The sequence below is a fragment of the Coloeus monedula genome (genome assembly GCF_965178545.1).
Source record: "Coloeus monedula genome assembly, chromosome: 2".
NCBI lineage: Eukaryota > Metazoa > Chordata > Aves > Passeriformes > Corvidae > Coloeus > Coloeus monedula.
Window position 1 is genome coordinate 4407743 of NC_138782.1, and position 19310 is coordinate 4427052.

Sequence of the window (19310 nt, forward strand, 5' to 3'; positions counted from 1 at the left end):
TTAGTTATTCTGGATTGTCTACATTTAAATCATCCTTCTTGCAAAGAAAAAAAAAAAAAAGAAAGGAAAAAAAGAGGTCAAATCATGGCTTGGTTTTCAGGCCAGACTATTTTTCGTCTCCTGACAGGTGTACGTGGCTCTTCTTTGTTTGAAGTATTTTTTACTGCTGTTCTTCGCTTGGCAAGGTTTAATTCACCCTGAGCTGTCTGTCTCCATTTCTGTTCTGTCATCTCGGATTTTCCTTTACTTTCTCTGCTTTTTAATTCCTTATTGGAATGTTTATCCCTTTATGTTTGTAATGCAATTTCTGAACAGCTTTTTTGACTTAAATCTCATTATCCTCCCCATCTGAAAAGCTCTGCTGCTCCAAGTGATTTCCATGAGTGGTTGGTTCCCTTAATACCTCAAGGTTTGATCTCCCATTAATGAGGATCTTTCTTTTCCTACAATAAGATTGTTTTCTTTAAGATCCTTTGCTGGAAAATTATGTCCTAGAAATGCTCCCTGGAAAGCTTCGGAAACCACAATCAATTGGATCTCCTTAGTCCACACAATTCTGTTTTTCTTTTCCAGAAATGCTAAAAAAGCTGAGGCATAACCTCCAAAAGCTGTCCTAACTCTTCCTGGTTATATCATACTTATCATGTTCATTAATTCTGCTGTTATTTAGGTTAATATTTAAGAATTCAGTGACAATCTAAATTATACACAGGTTCCCAACTCCTTCTAAAGCCTTAAAAAAGCATTGTTTTTGCTACTTTCTTTAAGTTCAAAGGAATTTTAGTGGTATTTTTAATCCCTATCTTAGTAGTTCAACAATTATATATTTGTTCTTTTAGAACACTTAGTTGAGAGCTGTCAAATCTTAGAAACAGATTTGACATTTTTTGCTTTGAAATTACTTCAAATAATCTGAGAAAAAAACCTAATTCAGAGTTCCTCTGCCTTCTTTCAGAAGAAGATCTGACTTCCTAAAGAGACAAATACCAGTCATATGGGACTGTTAATTGTACAACTCTTCAGAATTACAGAACACTGACAAACCAACCTCCTCGTGAAGCAAGGATTAATATTTTCACAGGTATTTTATTCAAGTTTAAAAAAAGTCTCAAATTCACATTAGTTATGTTCACCCTTCAAAAATAAATAAAAGTAATAATGCTTAAAAAACTCCCGAACATGAAGAAACTGTGTAACAAAACAAGGAGGAAAAAATAATAACAACAGATTTTTTAGCAAGAAAGTCAGTAACAGGAGGAGAAGGTACTACTGATACAAGACAAAAACCAAATCCCAAACATTTTTGGGAGAGTGTTTTGAGGAGTAGCTGAAGTCCTGAGGAGCCAGTGTATAAGAAGAGGTATTAAAGCACTTCCTTGCATAGTTTTGTACAACTAGAGTTACCTGAGGTAAAAAGATTCCCCTTTTACAGGGATCAAATGGCAATTCCTGCTCCAAAATCTCCCCTGGCTTTGCCAGCCCATGGGAAGAGCTGGTTATGAGCCCTCAGTATTTACACAGCACACTGTGTAACATTATTGTTAAACAGAGAGGTTGGAATTCATTTCAAGAACAGAGATACACTAATGTCACAGAAGAGTGCAATAAAGAAAATTAATACAAAAGTAAATTATTTTCTTGGTGAAAACTAGGAACTTGAGCTTTCTTACTGGAAAACAACCAAAATTCCTGCACTGGCAGGTCTCTTAAACTACGAGGTAAAAAACCACAGAATTTTGGATTTGTAGCAAAGCACCAATTTTTTCTCTGGTGTCTGTTCCACAGCCAGCAGTGGAAGAGGCTCCTGAGTGCCAGTCCATCCTATCTCCTTCCTGTCAGTCACCCTCCTCATCACTGGGCTTCTCCTCAGAATCATCACTCTCATATTCCTCATCCTCATACTGGAAGGCACCCTCAGCTTCGGGGTCTGACTGAGCTTCCTCTTTGTGCTCGTGGGACCCCTCAGACCGAGAGCTGGGTCTGGACTCCTCCTCCTCCTCCTCTTCCTCCTCTTCCTCCTCCTGGGAATGGCCAAGGGATGGGCCTGCCTTTGCTTTCCCTTCCTCCTCTTCCTCCTCCTGGGAATGGCCAAGGGATGGGCCTGCCTTTGCTTTCTCTTCCTCCTCTTCTTCCTCCTGGGAATGGCCAAGTGATAGGTCTGCCTTGGCTTCCGCTTCCTCTTCCTCCTGGGAATGACCAAGTGATGGGCCTGACTTTGCTTCCTCCTCCTCTTCCTCCTCCTCGTCACTGTGCTGGCCTGAGGGTGGGCTGGACCCAGGCTCATGGACATAAGGGCTGGCTCTGGCTTCATCCCCATCCTCCAGATCACTGCACTGCTCATCTGGGGTGGAGGTTTTGACACCTTTTCCCTTCTCTTCCTCCTCTTCCTCCTCCTCCTCCTCCTCCCAGGAGTGCACAGATTGGGGATTGTCTTCAGCTGCTTCCTCAAAGGATTCCCTTTTTTTCACTTTAACCTTGATGATTCTGAAAAGACAAATTGCATGTGGGGTTTTATTTTCTGGGAATATGCTTTCCAGGAGGTGTTAAAGCACCTTTATGTAATCCAGGGCAAAGCCTGGTAGTCTTGGCTGGGGTGGAACTGGGGAAGGAAAAGGGAAGGGGGGACACAAGAGTCTCTCTTTATGCTAGAAAGTAACTCAACAATATTGCTTACATACTCCCATTTTTTAAAATTTCTGCTTCCTTTTAAATCGTAACAACCAAGAGATACTAGAAACTATTTTTAATAAGGTTCATTTAAAAAAATTAAAATTTAAAGGTAGTGACTCACAGCAACCTGCCAAAATTTTTGATGAAAGGAACAAACAAGAAATGTTTTTCTTCATTTTTCTTTGAAGTGTATTACGTAACATAACCTGTTTGGTTAAGCAGCTCTCCTCTGTTTTAGGAAATAATATTTAATTCAGGAAAACCAATCAAAGTACATACTAATGCTAACGCACCACATCATCAAATAGTTCCCTGGGAAATACTAGAAATCATTAAAAAACCCTTAAATCTACACATGAAAAATGTTCTAGTTATTAGATATGTAGTGGACAGAAAGAAAAAGTCTTCAGTCATCTCTACCTTTCTCTGACAGCGATGGAGGTAAAATCTCCAGCGGTGGAGAACTGCAGTGATTGGGCTGCTCCTCCCTTCTTTGAAACAAACTCTGGGCAGATCCCCAGTGCTCTCAGTCTGTTTGAATAATACTTCTCTGCAGCTATTCTGGCATTTTTCTGTAGGAAAAACACAATGGTTAAATGTTATCTAATGCATTAAATGCCTGTATCTTGATACTTTTATTTCTATTAATCCTCTGTTGCATTATTTGCAGCTGACAAGTGGAAATGGTTATTCACTGCAGCTAAGAAAGGCAAAATAATACTTGAAAAATTTATACCAGGTTTTACTTTTCTGTACCAGCAATGTTTGGTTGTGGCCAGAGTTACTCATGTTGTAACTGAACCAGACACACCTTTACAACAGTTCTCTGTTCCCTGTGCAAGCATGTCACAAAAATTACTGATATTTATATGGAGATGGGGCAACAGAGGTTGAAATGGATAAACACTGCCCTGAAAAGTGGTTTTTAAGTATCTTCTAAAAATATTATATTACAAATATCTTATTCAGTATCAGTCAAGATGAATTAGCAGTTCAGAAACAAGGCAACCTGAGTGACTCTTTCAAAAAGCAACGGCATCTGTTTTACTCTTTCTTGCATTTCTTGCAATTCTTGCAAATATTCCTGCCTTCTCTGCTTCTCGTTGTTCCTACAGGAAGCAGAGCACAAGAGAAATCATTATTAATTTATAGGACAAGGAGTAATTTCCTACAGCAGTTAAATCACTCATAACAAATTAAGTGTTGTCATACTTCAAGGTACATAAAAGGTACTGAACAATTCATCTCTGAGGGAGTCACTTTGGCTAAGCAGAGGCAGGTCCTGGCTACTGGAGTTAAATAGAGGCTGAGTTTGGATTCTTGGGGTTTTTGTAGAAAGAAATTTGGATACTTGGGGTTTTTTACATGCTGATTTCATAGAGATCTTCCAGTTGTTCTGAGCAAAATGAAACAGGATACACCATAGGAAAGTACAGCATTAAATAAAAATCAGTACTTTTAAAGTCTGACGGTGAGAATCTTGCTACTTTAGCAGCTGATCTCCCAGGAGCCGTGGCCACATTCTGGATCATGGAACACTTTTTCCTGAGTTGGTTTGTCAAGGGCCCAGTCAGTAGAGCAGGATGATGCAACTGTTGATTCATAACTGAAATGGTCTCTGGGATCACAGGGAGCACTGGATAATTGAGGTGGAACGAGCTGTAATCTCTCTTCAGTGTGGGACAGGCAGCTCTCTGATGTGCCTCTGAACTGGGCAGATCTGGCACTGCAGGTCAGGCACGTCAGGACAAAGATGAGATCGGGGGGTGCATTTTACACCTCTGCCTCCTCCAGCCTCTCTCCCTGACCATCTCTGAGCTCCTCACTATGTTGGGAAGTGAACTTCCAAGTTGCTCCTTGCTTTGAAAGGGCACTGCCACTGAGAGACCTCATTGCCCAGCTGTGCTGAAATGAGCATTATCAGGTTAAACACTTGCACCAGCCTCTGCATCAGCACCGGGGAAGTAATCTTGCTTTGCAATAACCATTTTACACACAGACAGGAGCTCCTGAAATCTGATTAAGCTGAATACTGTAATGTGAAATTTGCTGTTGACTGAACTCAAATCACCCACTGTCTCTCTTAGTTCTCCACCTACTCTGACTCCATTGTTTTCTGCTTCTGTCCCAGAGTCAGCAGCCCACATGCCTGAGGACACACAGATTACAAAGCTCCTGTTATTAACAGTATGCCAGCTTGCTGGAAATTAGGATTCGTGGTTGCTGCCCAAGAATCCTGCCCAGGCATGAAGCAACAGGGGCAGAGCAGTCGGTGCCTCTCACCATCCCCACGTAACAGCACCTTAAAGTGACAATACCGCAGCAGTGCCACTGGGCCAGCCCAGATCACAAACCTCACTAAGGCTTGTTCAAACAGGATTCATTTTTGGGGGCATTAGAAAGAACAATAAGCAGAAAGGGTTAATTTAGCCCCAAACATGAGCCCAAGCAGCAATCATGGTGTTAGAGCCGTGTCAGAGCTGGAGTGACAGCTTACAGCACTCCAAGAAGGCCCTGGTGTTGTTCCCTGTGTACTCAGTCGTACACTAACAGTCTTTGAATTGCATCTCTACTCCAGGGAACTTTGGATCCCATTCCTCCTGAACACCAGCAGCTTCCTGGGTCGCTGCTGTTACACTGTGAAGTTAAAATATTCCTGCTTTAATCTCTCTTCAGTGGGGACCTGCTGGGACAAAGAAGTGAATTGTGGAATGTCCACTGCTGCACCAAAGTTGTACCAACATCAGTGCGGTATCCAGCTCTGCAAGGATATTCTGTATCCACACTGTTCCCTTTCCTTTTGATTTGCATAGCTTTTTCCTCTTTAATTGATACATGAATTCAGAAAATACAGGAGTTCCCCTGTTAGTGAATCTATAATACTCTAAGGTGGAATATATATATTTCTATATGCTGTAAATTTCTATACTCTGAGTTCATATAGATTGGCAACAATTTCCCAGTTGAAATACTAAGTTTGACCACTTTTTTACCAGCTGCTTGCACCATGTTTAATTTATCATGTGTAAGTATCTAAACTTAGATTGTACTATCTTTTTACACATTGTATGTTTAACATACAATGCAATCCTAAACCTCTCCTTCTCATTGTTGATGGAGGTGTTCAGGATTCAGGGCAATACAACAAAATACCTGAATGTTTTTAATCTGGATTTAGACATCTGAGCTAGGCTCTGATGTGGGTCATTGGCCTCAGCCCGAGCCATTACAATTCTCTGGAATTTTCTCGTTCTTTGTTTCTGCTTGGTTCTGTTCCTTTTTTGTTGTTCTTCCAGCTTTCTCTTTTCCTCAAGGGAATTCCTGGTGGGGAAAATAAACTAAGGCTGAATTCATTTTAAATCTAGAGCAAAGGAAGCTTTGGCAAAGATAATTCCAAAGAGAAAAACAGGGTTGCCATGAGAGGACACAAGGTATGTGCCATTTTAAGGGATTCAGGATATCCTGGAAAACAGCAGTCATTTGTCTTCCTAGGGACATTCTGACAAAAATGCACTAGTGTTCCTTTAACAATAATAAATACTAATTAAGTCCTATATTTAAATATTTTAGGATTTATATTATAAGCCTTTAACAAATTAAGCCCTATATTCACTGCATGGAAGAACTAATTATATCCATAGAAATACCAAAAATAATACCAAATAAAATACCAAATATATATTAATACAAAAAAAAAAATCTACTTTGCAAGCATATATAAAGTAGAGCATCTCTAAGCAGTCACCTTAGGGCTTGTAGCCGTCGTCTCGTGGATTCTGTGTTTTTGGGAGATTTGGATTTTCCTCCTCCCAAGAGATGTGGGTTTGCCCCTGACTGCCCCATCTGAGGTTTCCGTCTCGGAGAGGCAAATGGCCACCGTGTTTCCTTCAATTTTTCTTCATCCTCTTGAATGTCCTTCAAGATCTTGCCCTTTTTTGAGGGGATGTACGAAGTACGAAGGTCGAAAGGCTCACAGACTGTGAGGTGTTTCACTTTTTTTTGTTGCAGGAGGCGTTTCTGGAATTTCTCATGTAGGAGTTCAAAATCTGGAACGCTTGATTTGATCTTGGGTTTCTGTTCCGTTCGCTTTGGTTCGATGCTCTTGTGTTTCTTCTTTTTGTTGGTCTCTTTTAAGGCCAGTCTGCTGTTGGGCACCGATGAATTTCGTAGCAGCTCCTCAGCTCTCATCCTGATCCTGATTTCTCTATAGAGCTCCTCCTCCTTTAGCTTGTCACTGAAATCTGGACTATAAACACATTTAGGAACTGGTTTCGCTCTGAACACTTTGGTTTTATTTTCAGGCGGGGAAACGTCTTTTAATTGCATTTTCCTGATTTCCCTCCTTTGCCTCTCTCGCTCAATGAATTTAAATGGCTTTTGGGAAGCCAGGAGCTTGAGTTTGCTCCTCTCCCTCACAGACCTCCTGCGCTCCTCGTTCCGCTGCACGATGTCGTGGTAGAGCGGCAGGAAGACGGCAGCGGGCACGGGATTGGCTCGGAATTTTTTCTGACACTCTGCTTCCTCCTCTAGTTGCTTCTTCAATAAGTGATTTTCCAGTTCGATCTGTGACTTGGATTTGATGTTCTGCTCTTTCTTCTGAGCTTCTCTGATGGTCATCTGGAAAGGCTTGGGCACGGTGACTCTGGGGGACCACACTTTCTGTTTCTTGTGCACCTTCCTGCAGGCTGGTGAGTTGGGTAAGCTGTGCTTGGCACGGGAGATGTAGTCTTCCAGAGAGAACCCATCCCACATTTTTTCAATCTGCTGCTTAGCAAATGAGGATGATGCAGTTTCACTGTCGTTTTCTTCAATTGCTAATTCTCCATCAGACACATCGGATATACTTGAGCCCAAGGGATCACTTAAGTCTGAGTCTGAAAAGGATTTGTGCAGGTTAAGAGGCTGATACGAGCTCTTGTCCCAAGTTGGCCTTGAGAAAAAAAGGGAAAAAAACCACTTGGTTTGAGCCGGTCTAACACTGATGCAAAGCCAGTGACTTCCACTCTAAGGAATCACTACTAGAAACCAAAATGAGTGGCTGAGAGGGGAGAGAAGGGAAAAGAGCAGCACACTGGGCACTCAAAGCAGATCCTGGTTTTAGTGATGATCACCAAGTCAGCACTTCCTGACTTGGGAAAGGCCCTGTGCGCTCCTAAATGTGCTGTCCAAGCCCTGCTGCACACCCACCTCTAAACCTCACAGACCATTAGCAAGGTAATGAGCGTTTCTATTATTAAAACTGACTTTTCTCTGATTATCTGGTTACGAGAGATGGGGAGAGCACTTTCCAGCCCAGAAACACACCCTGCTGTTTTACAGCTGCCTGCAAAGCATTTGGGAATCTTCAGCTAAAAAGTGCCCCCAAACTTACCTGCAGCACTTTGGAGAAGTGTCATTTCTCTTATCCAAGGGTTGTACTCCTTTTAAAAACAGTTTGTTCCGATACATGCTTTCCAATTTTGCCATCGTCTCCATGTGGGCATTCTTCAACTCTTCCAGCTTCAAGTAATACTCTTGATTTGAGTAGCACATTTTGGAGAAGTCTACCCACTTGTCACAGTCTCTCCTTGGAGGGGGGGTCTGCTCTCTGTTGGTGTTTGAATCCAAATCAAAGCTATCCTAGAAGAGATGTTTGTAAATCTTTCTGCTAGAAGGAAGGGGAACAAGGTTCTTAATACTGCTTTGTCCTAATTAAGTCTAATTAATGGTAAAGTAACACCAAATAGAGATACCTGTATACAAGTGTTAATGTAGAATTACAAGGAATAATCATATTGCATATTAATTTATATCCTAAGGGTCCTATTTAAAGCCTGTAAAAATTCCCAAGTCTGCCCTGTAATCAATATGTTTATAACAGGAAATATGACCAAAAGGACTTACCAAAAAGAAAAAAATAAACTATTTTGTAAAGTACAATTTTTCCTTGATTACTATGCAGCTCTAAAAATGCCCTTATTTACCAGCAAACAGAACCTTCTCTGCCTCCTATTTCCATAACCACTCTAAAAATGAGTCATTAGAGATGTGGTGCAGAAATGTTATTCCATTCACTTACTGTGAAATGACACGGATTCTGCACAGGTTATATTTCCAATACTGTTTGGTAGTTTGCAGCTGTGTGCAGGTAATATTCTTTAAGGATTTTTAGAGGTTACACAGGTCAGAAAAGTTATTAAAGCCAGGTTAGTCAGCATCAAAAAGGCTTCGTTTTGTTCTAAGCACCATGTTTTAAAAAGTCTCTTTATACAGGAATTAGAATACTACTTTTCCACACAGAAGTATTTTAATAAGCTTTGACATTGCAACAAAACCCCTTGTTTCTGTTTGGTCAGGTTTTCACTGCAAAAATCTTTAACTGGTTTTTCCCCCAGCAGTGACCTAATGCAATGGGAATTACAGGATCGAAACAGCGAATTTAAAGCGCCCATACAGAGCCCAGACTCTCCACCTCCCCGAATCTGCTGCTGCCACGACCGTGCATGAACCCAGTTTCTTTTCTCGATCCGCGGAACGATCCCAGCCTCTTCCCCGGGCTGGGCACGGGCAGTTTTACATCTGCTGTCCAGACGCCGCGGTGCCACAAGCTCATTAAGGGATCGGCGCTGCAGCAGGGCCATCTGTCAGGTGTCTCCCGTGTGCGCGTGTCCCTTGTGCCCAGGGAGGCGCCGGCCCGTGCGGTGCCGGGGAGGGCGGGGACCCCTCTGCAGAGCGGGTTCAGGGGGAAGCCCCCGGCCCCGCGTCCCCGGCTGCCCAGCAGCCCCTCCCGGCCGTGCCCGCGGTACCTGCGCGGCGGCGGGCGGCGGCCCCCGCTCGTAGAGCGCGGCGGGCGCCCGTGTGCGTGGGTCGAGCGGCGTGCGGAGGCAGGAGGCGGCCAGGCGGGCGGCCCGGTGCGCGTCCTCCATCCCGGGCCGCGAGCGCAGGGAGGCGGGCAGCGAGCGCAGGGAGGCGGGCAGGGAGCGCAGGGAGGCGGGCAGGGAGCGCAGGGAGGCGGGCAGCGAGCGCAGGGAGGCGGCTCCGCTCCGCCCCCGCGGAGGCGGCCCCGGGGCGGGAGCGGGGCGCGTTAACCGCCCGGCCCGAGCGGGCCCCGGCGGGGCAGGGCTGCAGCTTCGCCCCGCGCCCCGCCCGTGCGGATTTTTAGGTAACTTCTTTCAGGATTTTAGTCGGCACCTGTAACTCTCACTGGCGAGCCCACGTTTTTTGCACCCTCAAGTTATTAAAGAAGCTTTTTCCGTCTTTAAGTTTGTACTTCAGGTAAGCAATTATAGAGTAAGGCTAAACCAGGATAAGCAGGAACATTCTGTCCTAGGAATAGTCTATCCTAAATCAGGATAAGCAGGAACATTCTGCCTCTACAAAGAGGTGTTAATGATGGATGGACCTATTTACTGTAGTGAAATTACAAATTCTTTTTGTGTATGAAATCACATACAATTGTTGTAATTCTTTTGTAATTGTCAAGAATTGTAACTCTCTGATAATGGGGGATTAAAGCTTTAAATCATAGCACCTAAACTAAGTGATCATTGCTGGATGTGAGCCTGTGGGGTAGGACAGCATTTGCAATTTTTGCTATTTTAAACAGGCAATGAATAATTAATGCAGAACATTAATGACTAAATCGATTGTCTAATTTATTAATTAGTATTTGAGTTATTCTGTTTGGTCCACTTGGCAAGTCACAGGAAAATATTTCAGTAACAGCAGGTCAACACCATGGTGGAAATTCACTCAAAAGCTCCAGCTCCAGCCAATCATGAATGGAAATGTGAGAAGAAATGGAAGATACATTCCTTTAAACAGAGGAATTGGGTTGTTTCAATACGGCAATAATGGAGATGAAAGGGTTAAGTCAAAATGTCAGGCTAAGAATTAGAATTTGGAAAGCTAATTTGCTTTATTATAGAACAGTGTACTTTTGGCTTCTTGGCCAGCTTTGGGAAAACCAATCAGTCTGGGGGCAGGGGGAAGAGACAAAGTGAAGAGCACCCTTTGTAGGCCTCTGGGTCATGTGATGGCATCAGGAATCACTGCAGACCTCAGGAGAGCAAGGAATGTGATGTGCTCCCACTGCAAAGATCCTCCTCCTCTCTAGCCCTGCATCCTTAAGGGCAGTAACACCACTCCCTTAGGGAAAGCTTCTGGAGGAGCAGCTCTAAGCCAGCTAAGTGTTACTAGAGTGCACTTCAAGGGTGTTTTTAAAATATATCACTAGAACTAATAAGTTGCCTTAAACATTTCAGAGATAAAGAGGAGCACAGAAAACCAAATGCAACAAATTCTAACAAAATTATACAGCAAAGACTCAGGTAGACTACTGCATGTTTATTGATAAAACAGCACTTTCTTTTTGAAAACCAACTGGTTTTTAAGTTAAACCTGATCAAAGTACATCAGTCTTGGTGGACTTTAAGACAATTCACACAGGCGCTTTTGGTGAGGAATCCATATTCCAGCTACAGGGCAGGAGCTCGAGGCCATGGTCCCCACCTCTCTGCTCAGCTTACCCTCGAGTGTTCACCTGCAAGGAGGGCACACAGTCAGGCAGAAGAAATCACAGCATACATCACAATTCCTCCTTTGTTTAAAGATCCTGGGGTTTTAGTGACTCTAATGCCCTGCTTTATGGTGCGGTATTTATAGTGCATTTAATTTTAGCTGCAGTTATTAAAAGGCTGAATGGTCTTAAGCAGCACACAAACTGAGAACACTCTACACAGTAGCTGTATTTTGAAGTGCAGCAAACAAATGACAACATCCTGGTGCTTGTGAAGGAAAGATAACCCAACCCACGATGCCAACGCCACTCACCACATCATCAATCTTGAGAATGCTGCGCACGGTTTCTGTTGCGAGGGTCAGTGCACTCAAAGACACCAGCAGAGGCTGCACGACCAGCTCCTCCAGGATGTTGGAAATGCCACCCTAGGGGAACAAGGAGCCTTCACTTTGTGCAAGACAGACTGCAGTCACATTTAGCACATTTTCTTTTAGCAGAATCCTGAGGGCAGTCCTAGAGTCCTAGACTACCACAGGGCTTTCCTCTGCAACAGGGGCATTACAGCACACATCTTCTCCCCCCAGGCATTTGACATATCCAGTAAAAATCAGCCAACAGAAAAAGTCAAGAGTGCCAACTGAGAAGAAGCTGTGGTGCTACTCCCAGCTTAAAAACACCTTCCACTGCAGATCATACTGATGTATCATTCTAAACTGATCTACTGTTGTAGCTGAAATGCTGTTGTAGAGACACGAGATGTTTCTTGTCCTTTGGGTACGGCGTTTGATACCAATGCTCAGGGTAAGCTTGTAAGAGAACAAGCTGCAATTTCCCTCTGTTACTTTTAAGGAGGCTACCGCTATGCAGCACCAACTTGCCCTCTCACTAGTCCAGCCCTAAGGTTAAGCATTTTTCCTGTAATACCCAGGTATTCTAACTCCTTATTACCTTTCTGACGTTAATGCCAGCTGTTTTCTCTCCTTGGGCATGTCTGTTTCTGAGCTCTGTTACCGTGGAAATGGGATTGAGCCCTGCGTTCTCAGCCAGGGTGGAGGGAATGACCTCGAGTGCATCCCCGTAGGCACGGACACAGTAGGACTCCATCCCCTTCAGTGTCCGCGCGTACTCGTTCAGCCGCAGCGCCAGCTCGATCTCCGGGGCTCCACCACCAGCAATCAAAGCCCTGAGAGCACAGAAATGACCATCAAACCTCGCTTCACAGCAGTGCACACACCATCAGGCTTTATGTGTCATTAATTAACCAAACTGAGACATTACCTTTTCTTCACTAAGCACCTTATGACACACAGGGCATCGTGAATGGAGCGCTCGGCTTCCTCCAGGACGAGTTTGTTGGATCCACGTACCACGATGCTCACAGTTTTGCCAGGGTTTGTGCAGCCTGTAATCTAAAACATAAAACCAAATACTGACACTGGGGAAAAAAAAATTAAAGTTTGGGACAAAAAGACACTGCCATTGGCACTTTTTGAACTGTGTAACAGCACTGATGTCTGGCCAAGCAAAGCCACTGCACTGCCAAAGCTACTCAGAGCTTAGAAGTAGGTACTTAAATGTAATAAATTCCACAGTAAAAAACATTAAAGCTACCAGTTATTAATATAACTGACAGATGCTAAATGGGTATTAACATTTTGTGTCTCACTCACCTTTACTAGTTTCCCAGAACCGTTCAAGTTGACCTCCTCTGCCAGCTCAGCAGAGCCCAGCATGTCAGGGGTGAACTGGTCAATGTGAGCCACAGGCTTAGTTCCAATTGTCTGAAAAAATAATGGGAAAAAAAATTAATCCAGAGGCTGACTGCAGAGTCAGCAAGTACACTGCATGTTGTTCTTCTGCATAGACAGTAAAATGCAGAAGGGACTGTGGCTTTTACATCTGTCCTGAATCCTTCCATACAAGTGTGACTGCTCAGCAGAGCAGGAATGCTTTTAGGGAAATGTCTGCTCTTGCATTATAGTCAAAAGATGAAACTTGTGAAAATGTCACAATTAACTGGCCCTGGCTGGGCAGTTAGTTTCGGGGTAGATTTTAAACACTGTTGCTTATTTATATGACCCACCTTACCTTACATATAAACTCAATGTCCTCTCTTTCAATGTCTTTAACCACCATGATCTTAACTTTGTTCAGAAAATGGAGGGCCAGGTCACTGAGAGCATCCCTGAAAATGAGAGGGAAGGAGTCAGTTCCCAGGGCTCAAATTCTTCAGAGTACAAAGTAAGGATGTCATCAAACTCAAAATACAGACAAGGCTGGTGCTTTCTAAAGGTACAGTCACTGTTACTCTGCCAAGTGTGACTGTGTTTGGCTTCAGTTTTCCAAACAGTTCCAACTGCCCCCCTGAGCACCCACCGAGAGCTGGTGCCTGGGTATTAACGTACCGCAGAATGGACTTCTGAATGAGCAGCACATTGCACCCAGCCTTCTTGATCTGCTTCACCAAGTTCAGGATGTAGGCCCTCTCCTCACGCAGCACCCTGTCCATTTGAGCATAATCAGAAACAACTATCTGGTTGTCCATCTATTTAAAGAAAGAGAAAAGCAAGTATTGTGAGCTGACTTTAAAAGCAAGTATAAAAATGTTACATGTTTTTCAACTTAAGATGCTGTAATTATATAACAGCAAAATACTATGAGACAGTTCAGTATTTCTCATAATTTAAACAAATTTTTTTTTTATGCCAACTAATGTTTTTAGTACCCAGAAGCCCCTCACTCTAGCTGTGGCACAGAGTTGACACCACAGCATCTTAAAAAACCATTTGTTACTGCATTTGCATGTCCCAAGTCCTAGAGCACGAGGTTTTGCTGTAGCCACAGTCTGACTTACATCTGTTTTTGGAGCAGACAAGCAGAACTGAATGAGGCCAATTTTGGCTTTTTCCACTCTGGTTACACCGGTATTTGCCACCTTCTGAGTCAGGACGAGTCCCTCAACCAGTTCACAATCATCAATTGTGCCTCTGGAAGCAAACACAACCCATTACTGGAACACTCTGGGAAACTGATTTCACAGAGACAAAATCTGTCTAATTACAAATTGTTTCTTACCCCAACTTCTTCACAATTTTAATATCTCTGAGGTCCACACTATTGGCTGTAGCTGGGTCAATCACCTTCATTACTGCATCCACACTCATTGGAGAAAGTAAACTAGAATACTGACACACAACCTAAGGGATTCAACAGCAAATAAAACATGGTGAGAGACTTCACACTGAAAAGCAGTGTCAATATTGTGACAATACTGTCATTGTGTTTCAGTGTTTGATGTCAGAACTTTAAAGCAAAGATATCTTAACATGGCATTTTCTTAATGGCTGCTCCATGGCAAGGACAGAGCAGCTATGCTGGGGGAAAACCCACACTCAGGGGTGCACAGAAAATGGAACAACTTTTTCTTAGACTTGAGAAGCTGAGAGGCCTGGCTGGGCTGGAGCTGCCAGTCCAAGTGCAGCTGTACCTTGGAGTTGAGGGAAGTTGTTGCGCTGTTCAGCAGGGTCTCCCTGTCACTGAGCTCCACGGGCTGGGCCATGTTGGTCAACACCTCGATACCTTTATCCAGAGCCTTCTGGAATGACTCCGAAATGATGGTGGGGTGAATTCCTGTGCAGAGCATAAAAAATGCCTGTTAGACACTTCATACTTTCAAACATACTTTTTTTTGGTTTTTTCTTCATCTCTTTCCATTTTAAAACTTCAGATACTCAGGTCAGAATGAACTAAAGGCACTTCAGCAGAATGTTCTTCAAGGGTGTAGGACCTCCCTTATTACTCTGCTATTAAAACTGAGGCAAAAAGCTGTAACATTCAAAGTAAATTGTCCTCACAGACAAGTCTTGCACATTTCCTGGTGATCCCTGACATCCCAGAAACACTTTCTCCAAGTTCTCTGGGCATTCTTAAAGCTGCTGCTGTTCAGCTGATGCCTGTGAGGAGGCTAACACTGACTTAATTTCAGATTTTCAAAGACTGTTTTCCTACAGTTCTGTATGGAACTCCTCAATTTCCCTGGAGTGTGGGATATGCCCTTTATCCTTCCAGCTGCTAACAGCTACTTTAAGCTTCATCACATGCGTGCAAGAGGACAATAAGACTTCACTACCTACAGTCTCTGCCTGTTAAATAAATGTATTTACCTTTCTGAAGGAGTCTGGAACAGGCATCCAGGAGAGCTCCAGCAATGACAACAACAGAGGTTGTGCCATCACCAGCTTCAATATCTTGTGCTTTTGAGAGCTCTACCAACTGAAGGAGAAATTATGACAAAAATTTATAATATACAGAGTGCTGCTTACCCATACCCAGACACATCTTTGGCCCAAACACAGCTATGGTACAGTAAGTCAGTTGCAGAAACAAAGCTTTTTCTCCCAAACTTAAAACTGAACACACCTACCTAACAGGTTTACCTTTTCCTTCCCTGGGGGAGGGTCACAGGAAGCTCATTTCCATCTCCAACCACAACCAAATCCATGACCACTGAACATCTCAAAGGACCAGATACTGTATCCTCAGACCACCTGACTATACCTTCACACATTCCCTTCTTTCATTCCCTTCCATCCTAATGGTTTGGGACATGACTTTTCCTTCTTAAATGACAGATCAAGATTTGGGCTACATTTTCTTATGTCTTAAAACATGTCCAGAGGGATTGTGCACAAGGAACACTGGGTAAGAAACAAGGGTTTGTAACTCTTCAGCACATGCCACAATCAGAATAAACGTTCCTGGAGCACAATGCACAAAATTTCCTGCTCTGTCACTATCCCAGGCATTGCTCCTGAAATCCACACAAAATGGAAAAGGAACCACTCACCATTTTGGCGGCAGGGTGCAGAACCTGCATTTGTTTCAGGATGGTGGCACCATCATTCGTGATTGTCACATCTCCCTTAGCATCCTGAATCTGGGAATAAAGGGCAGGAACACAATTCCAATCAGCAGCTACAAATCTTTCATTTGAGACTCCAAGTATTCTCTTTAACATCATTTCCCAAACCAAGATCTCAATTTAGTTCCCACTTTCCCTTAAGTAACTGAAACATGGGAAATAATTAAGGCAAAAGGCAGCATCCTCTATAAGACATGTTGAATTTACAGCATCTCGAATAAGCTTAATATTTTGACAATTTAAAACACAAAGTTTACCATTTTATCCATTCCTTTTGGTCCAAGGCTCGTCCTAATTGCATCGGCAACAGCTGGGAAGAGAAGAAAATGTTTGCAAGCTGATCTAAAGAACTACAAACACTCCATCATTTAAACATGTTTTCTAAAATGAAAACTCCTCCCAGTTTTAAGCAATTCCCAGACAGACTAAAAGATCCCAAATAGTGGAATGATGTAAGCCGCTGCAGTATCAGGACTGATTGCCACAGTTCTTTTTTTAAGCAATTAGTATCTGATCACTTGACTGCAGCCATTTTAAATCTGGGGAATCACAAAGAAACAGAACACAGCACGCAGCGCGACCGGGGCTCGTGTCAGTGCTCAGTATCGCATCCCCTACAGGCGCCGGCCCATCCCGGGCGACTCCCAGCCATCAAGCCCATGGAATTCCTGCTCCTATCCCTGGGACACAGTCCCGGGCGGGACACAGCAACGGGGGATCCATCGTCCCCCGCCCCAATCGCGGCCCACGCAGGTCCCGGCCCGGCTCCCCCCGGCCCCGAGGCGGCCCCCGCGCAGCCGCCGCACCTTTGCCGGCGGCGATGTTGCTGAAGCGGATCTGGGCGGGCTTGTCGCGGTCCTGGTAGGCGCCCTTGGCCCTGTTGCCGGCCCCGCCGGGGGCTCTGCCGGGCGCGCTCTCGGGCATGGCCGAGCCGAGCGGGACAGACCGGGATGGGCCCGGGATGCTTCCAGAACGGGGCCTTCCGGCCTCGCGTCACACGGGGCTGCCCAACGCGCGCCTGCGCGCTGCTCAACCGGCGGGCGAAACGCCCCCTTCCACCTGCCTGCCGGCGAACTGCGCGGACGCCTATAAAGGAGCCGCGCGCCCGCTCGGGGGCCTCGGAGAGATTTTCCCGCCTGGCGGGGCCGGGCTTGTCTCGCGCTGCGCTCCTGGCCGCTGGGGGGCGCCAGGGCGCGGCCGAGGGTTCCCGCCCTCATCCCTCAGGGAGCCGGGAACTGAGGGAGGGATGGTGCGGGATGGGGCTCACAGCCCGCGGGATCCCGCCCTCATCCCTCAGGGAGCCGGGAACTGAGGGAGGGATGGTGCGGGATGGGGCTCACAGCCCGCGGGATCCCGCCCTCATCCCTCAGGGAGCCGGGAACTGAGGGAGGGATGGTGCGGGATGGGGCTCACAGCCCGCGGGATCCCGCCCTCATCCCTCAGGGAGCCGGGAACTGAGGGAGGGATGGTGCGGGATGGGGCTCACAGCCCGCGGGATCCCGCCCTCATCCCTCAGGAGCCGAGGCTGAGGGAGGGATGGTTTGACCCAGCACCAGGCAGACACAGCCTTTCCTTTTTATAAGTCTCTGTGTGGCATCTTGGAGCTGTTTCCCTGCTAAGGCCAGGACCTGCTGTGCCATCCCATCTGTCCTGGGTAGGTTTTGAACAGCTGTTTTTTGCAGAACCCGTTGCCACAAAGGGGTTTAGGCAGCAGGTTTGTCACAGCTGAAGTTAGACAGGATTGAATTACAGGAAAAGAAGAGATACAAGGTATATTTTTTTTGTAACAGCCCGAACCTCTCATGTGCCTGAGAGACTCAGCTTGTACCACCATTGTAGAGAGGTAGGCTTTATCATCACTAAAAATAAGGTTAGAGTTGAAAAATAGCTTATACCTATTAGGATGATCTTAACTCAAATGCTGTATTGCTATAAGAAGCTTCTGTTTGGGTTTTTAAAATATATTTCTGAATAGCTATTTAAATTACTTTCTTCACCCTGAACAATACAAATGTTATGTAGTTTAGATGCAAAGCACATACTCAAATCCACAAAGTGAATTCATTTTGTATTGTGTTCATGGTAAGACACAGCAGCTCAAAAAAGAGCTCCGGCTGAAAGGAAAATGCCCACATAATACCTAAACCCTATCATTTTTATGGCATATCTTTGGCTGGGTGTGAAAAGTCAGGGTTTAAAGTGCTCCTGTGTAGAGAGAATTATCCAATAGACGTGTCCCTGCACCAGTAAGATGTAAGAAACAGGTGGAGGATGGGAGCTCTTGAGGTCGTTTCCCATTTTCAAGCACCTGCACCTATATCAGGAGCTCATTGCCAGTGAAGCACATCCCCGTGGTGAGCAGTTTTCTAGTGCCAGCAACAGCTTTGTATGGTGAGGCATCAAAATCCAGCATTTGGACCGTTGTCAGAATAAAGAAATAGGGAAAACAATTCTGTCATCTTTCAACCATTTTTAGCAGTTGCCTTTTTTTTCCCTGGATTTATGCACCTTTGAAACATAACTGAGACCAGGATTTGGAAGTGGATGGTCTTTGCCTTTTTATATTCAATTTTTAGCAGGCAGAGAGGAAAACAGTTGTATAAAGGTAGAGAAACACACATCTAGGTCATACCCAGGGAAAAGGCCTACCTAGTAATAGTGTGGATATATCTGGATTTGTATCACCTCCAGAATCATCAGAAACACACCCTAAGTGACCAAAATCACTGTGAACTCTGACCCTGCTCTTAAGTTACAGCAAGCAAAGACGGCAGCAGTACCAAATCCTGGATATGGATGTTATATCCAGGATAATGCAATGTTATAGCTGGAATCAATGGAGAGCCAAGCTTTTAAAGGAGCTGTTGAGGGATGCTTAGGTTGTGGCTGGTCACCTTGTTACCTCAGCTTAGGGATCATTCCCAGTTTGTTGTGGTATCCCAGGAGGATCCTGGTTTCTCCTAGGTGTGTATAATCAGTGGCATAGCTCCATCCAAGGATATTGTGTAAATTTGGGTGGTGGCATTTCTCTGGTGCTGAGCTGGGCTTTGGTTTTGCCACAGGATGCCACAAAGGACCTGACAGGAAAACATAGACAGATTGTGTGCTGTTACCAGCAGCTACTACGTGCTGCTCACTGTTGCCCTAGGGTTAGGAGCCAGGATTTTCCAGAATTTTGAAGGAAAGGAAGGTTAGAGCTGGTTACACATGGCTCTGTGC

General features: G+C 44.7%; 2 protein-coding genes across 2 annotated transcripts; both read right to left on the reverse strand.

The window, feature by feature from the left end:
- Positions 1-1136: 1136 nt before the first annotated feature.
- FAM161A (FAM161 centrosomal protein A) lies at positions 1137-9577 on the reverse strand. Its single transcript, XM_082277136.1, has 6 exons — positions 9456-9577; positions 8042-8289; positions 6416-7600; positions 3680-3779; positions 3091-3242; positions 1137-2484 (listed from the first exon to the last, which is right to left on the reverse strand). Exons 1-6 carry the CDS (start codon positions 9573-9575, stop codon positions 1836-1838), a joined length of 2454 nt encoding a protein of 817 aa, XP_082133262.1. The 5' UTR covers positions 9576-9577; the 3' UTR covers positions 1137-1835.
- Positions 9578-10980: 1403 nt separating this feature from the next.
- On the reverse strand, positions 10981-17070 carry CCT4 (chaperonin containing TCP1 subunit 4). The gene is made up of 14 exons (XM_082277038.1): positions 16898-17070; positions 16349-16401; positions 16017-16106; positions 15334-15442; positions 14658-14800; positions 14246-14367; positions 14025-14157; positions 13576-13715; positions 13259-13355; positions 12841-12951; positions 12449-12579; positions 12119-12353; positions 11482-11595; positions 10981-11191 (listed from the first exon to the last, which is right to left on the reverse strand). The coding sequence occupies exons 1-14, from the start codon at positions 17013-17015 to the stop codon at positions 11174-11176; spliced, it is 1614 nt and encodes a 537-aa protein (XP_082133164.1). The 5' UTR covers positions 17016-17070; the 3' UTR covers positions 10981-11173.
- Between the last annotated feature and the right edge of the window lie 2240 nt (positions 17071-19310).

Bases quoted from the DNA above. Each gene is read 5' to 3' on its own strand.
- FAM161A (XM_082277136.1), bottom strand. From the start codon at position 9,575: ATGGAGGACGCGCACCGGGCCGCCCGCCTGGCCGCCTCCTGCCTCCGC. The intron at 8,290-9,455 runs GTACCGCGGGCA...CATCTCTTCTAG, and splicing joins CGCCGCCCGCCGCCGCGCAG to GATAGCTTTGATTTGGATTC. The intron at 3,243-3,679 runs GTTGCCTTGTTT...TTTTTCCTACAG, and splicing joins TTTTTGAAAGAGTCACTCAG to AAAAATGCCAGAATAGCTGC.
- CCT4 (XM_082277038.1), bottom strand. From the start codon at position 17,015: ATGCCCGAGAGCGCGCCCGGCAGAGCCCCCGGCGGGGCCGGCAACAGG. The intron at 16,107-16,348 runs GTAAACTTTGTG...CTTTATTCCCAG, and splicing joins CAAAAGGAATGGATAAAATG to ATTCAGGATGCTAAGGGAGA. The intron at 11,596-12,118 runs GTAATAAGGAGT...TTGTTCCCCTAG, and splicing joins CTGGCATTAACGTCAGAAAG to GGTGGCATTTCCAACATCCT.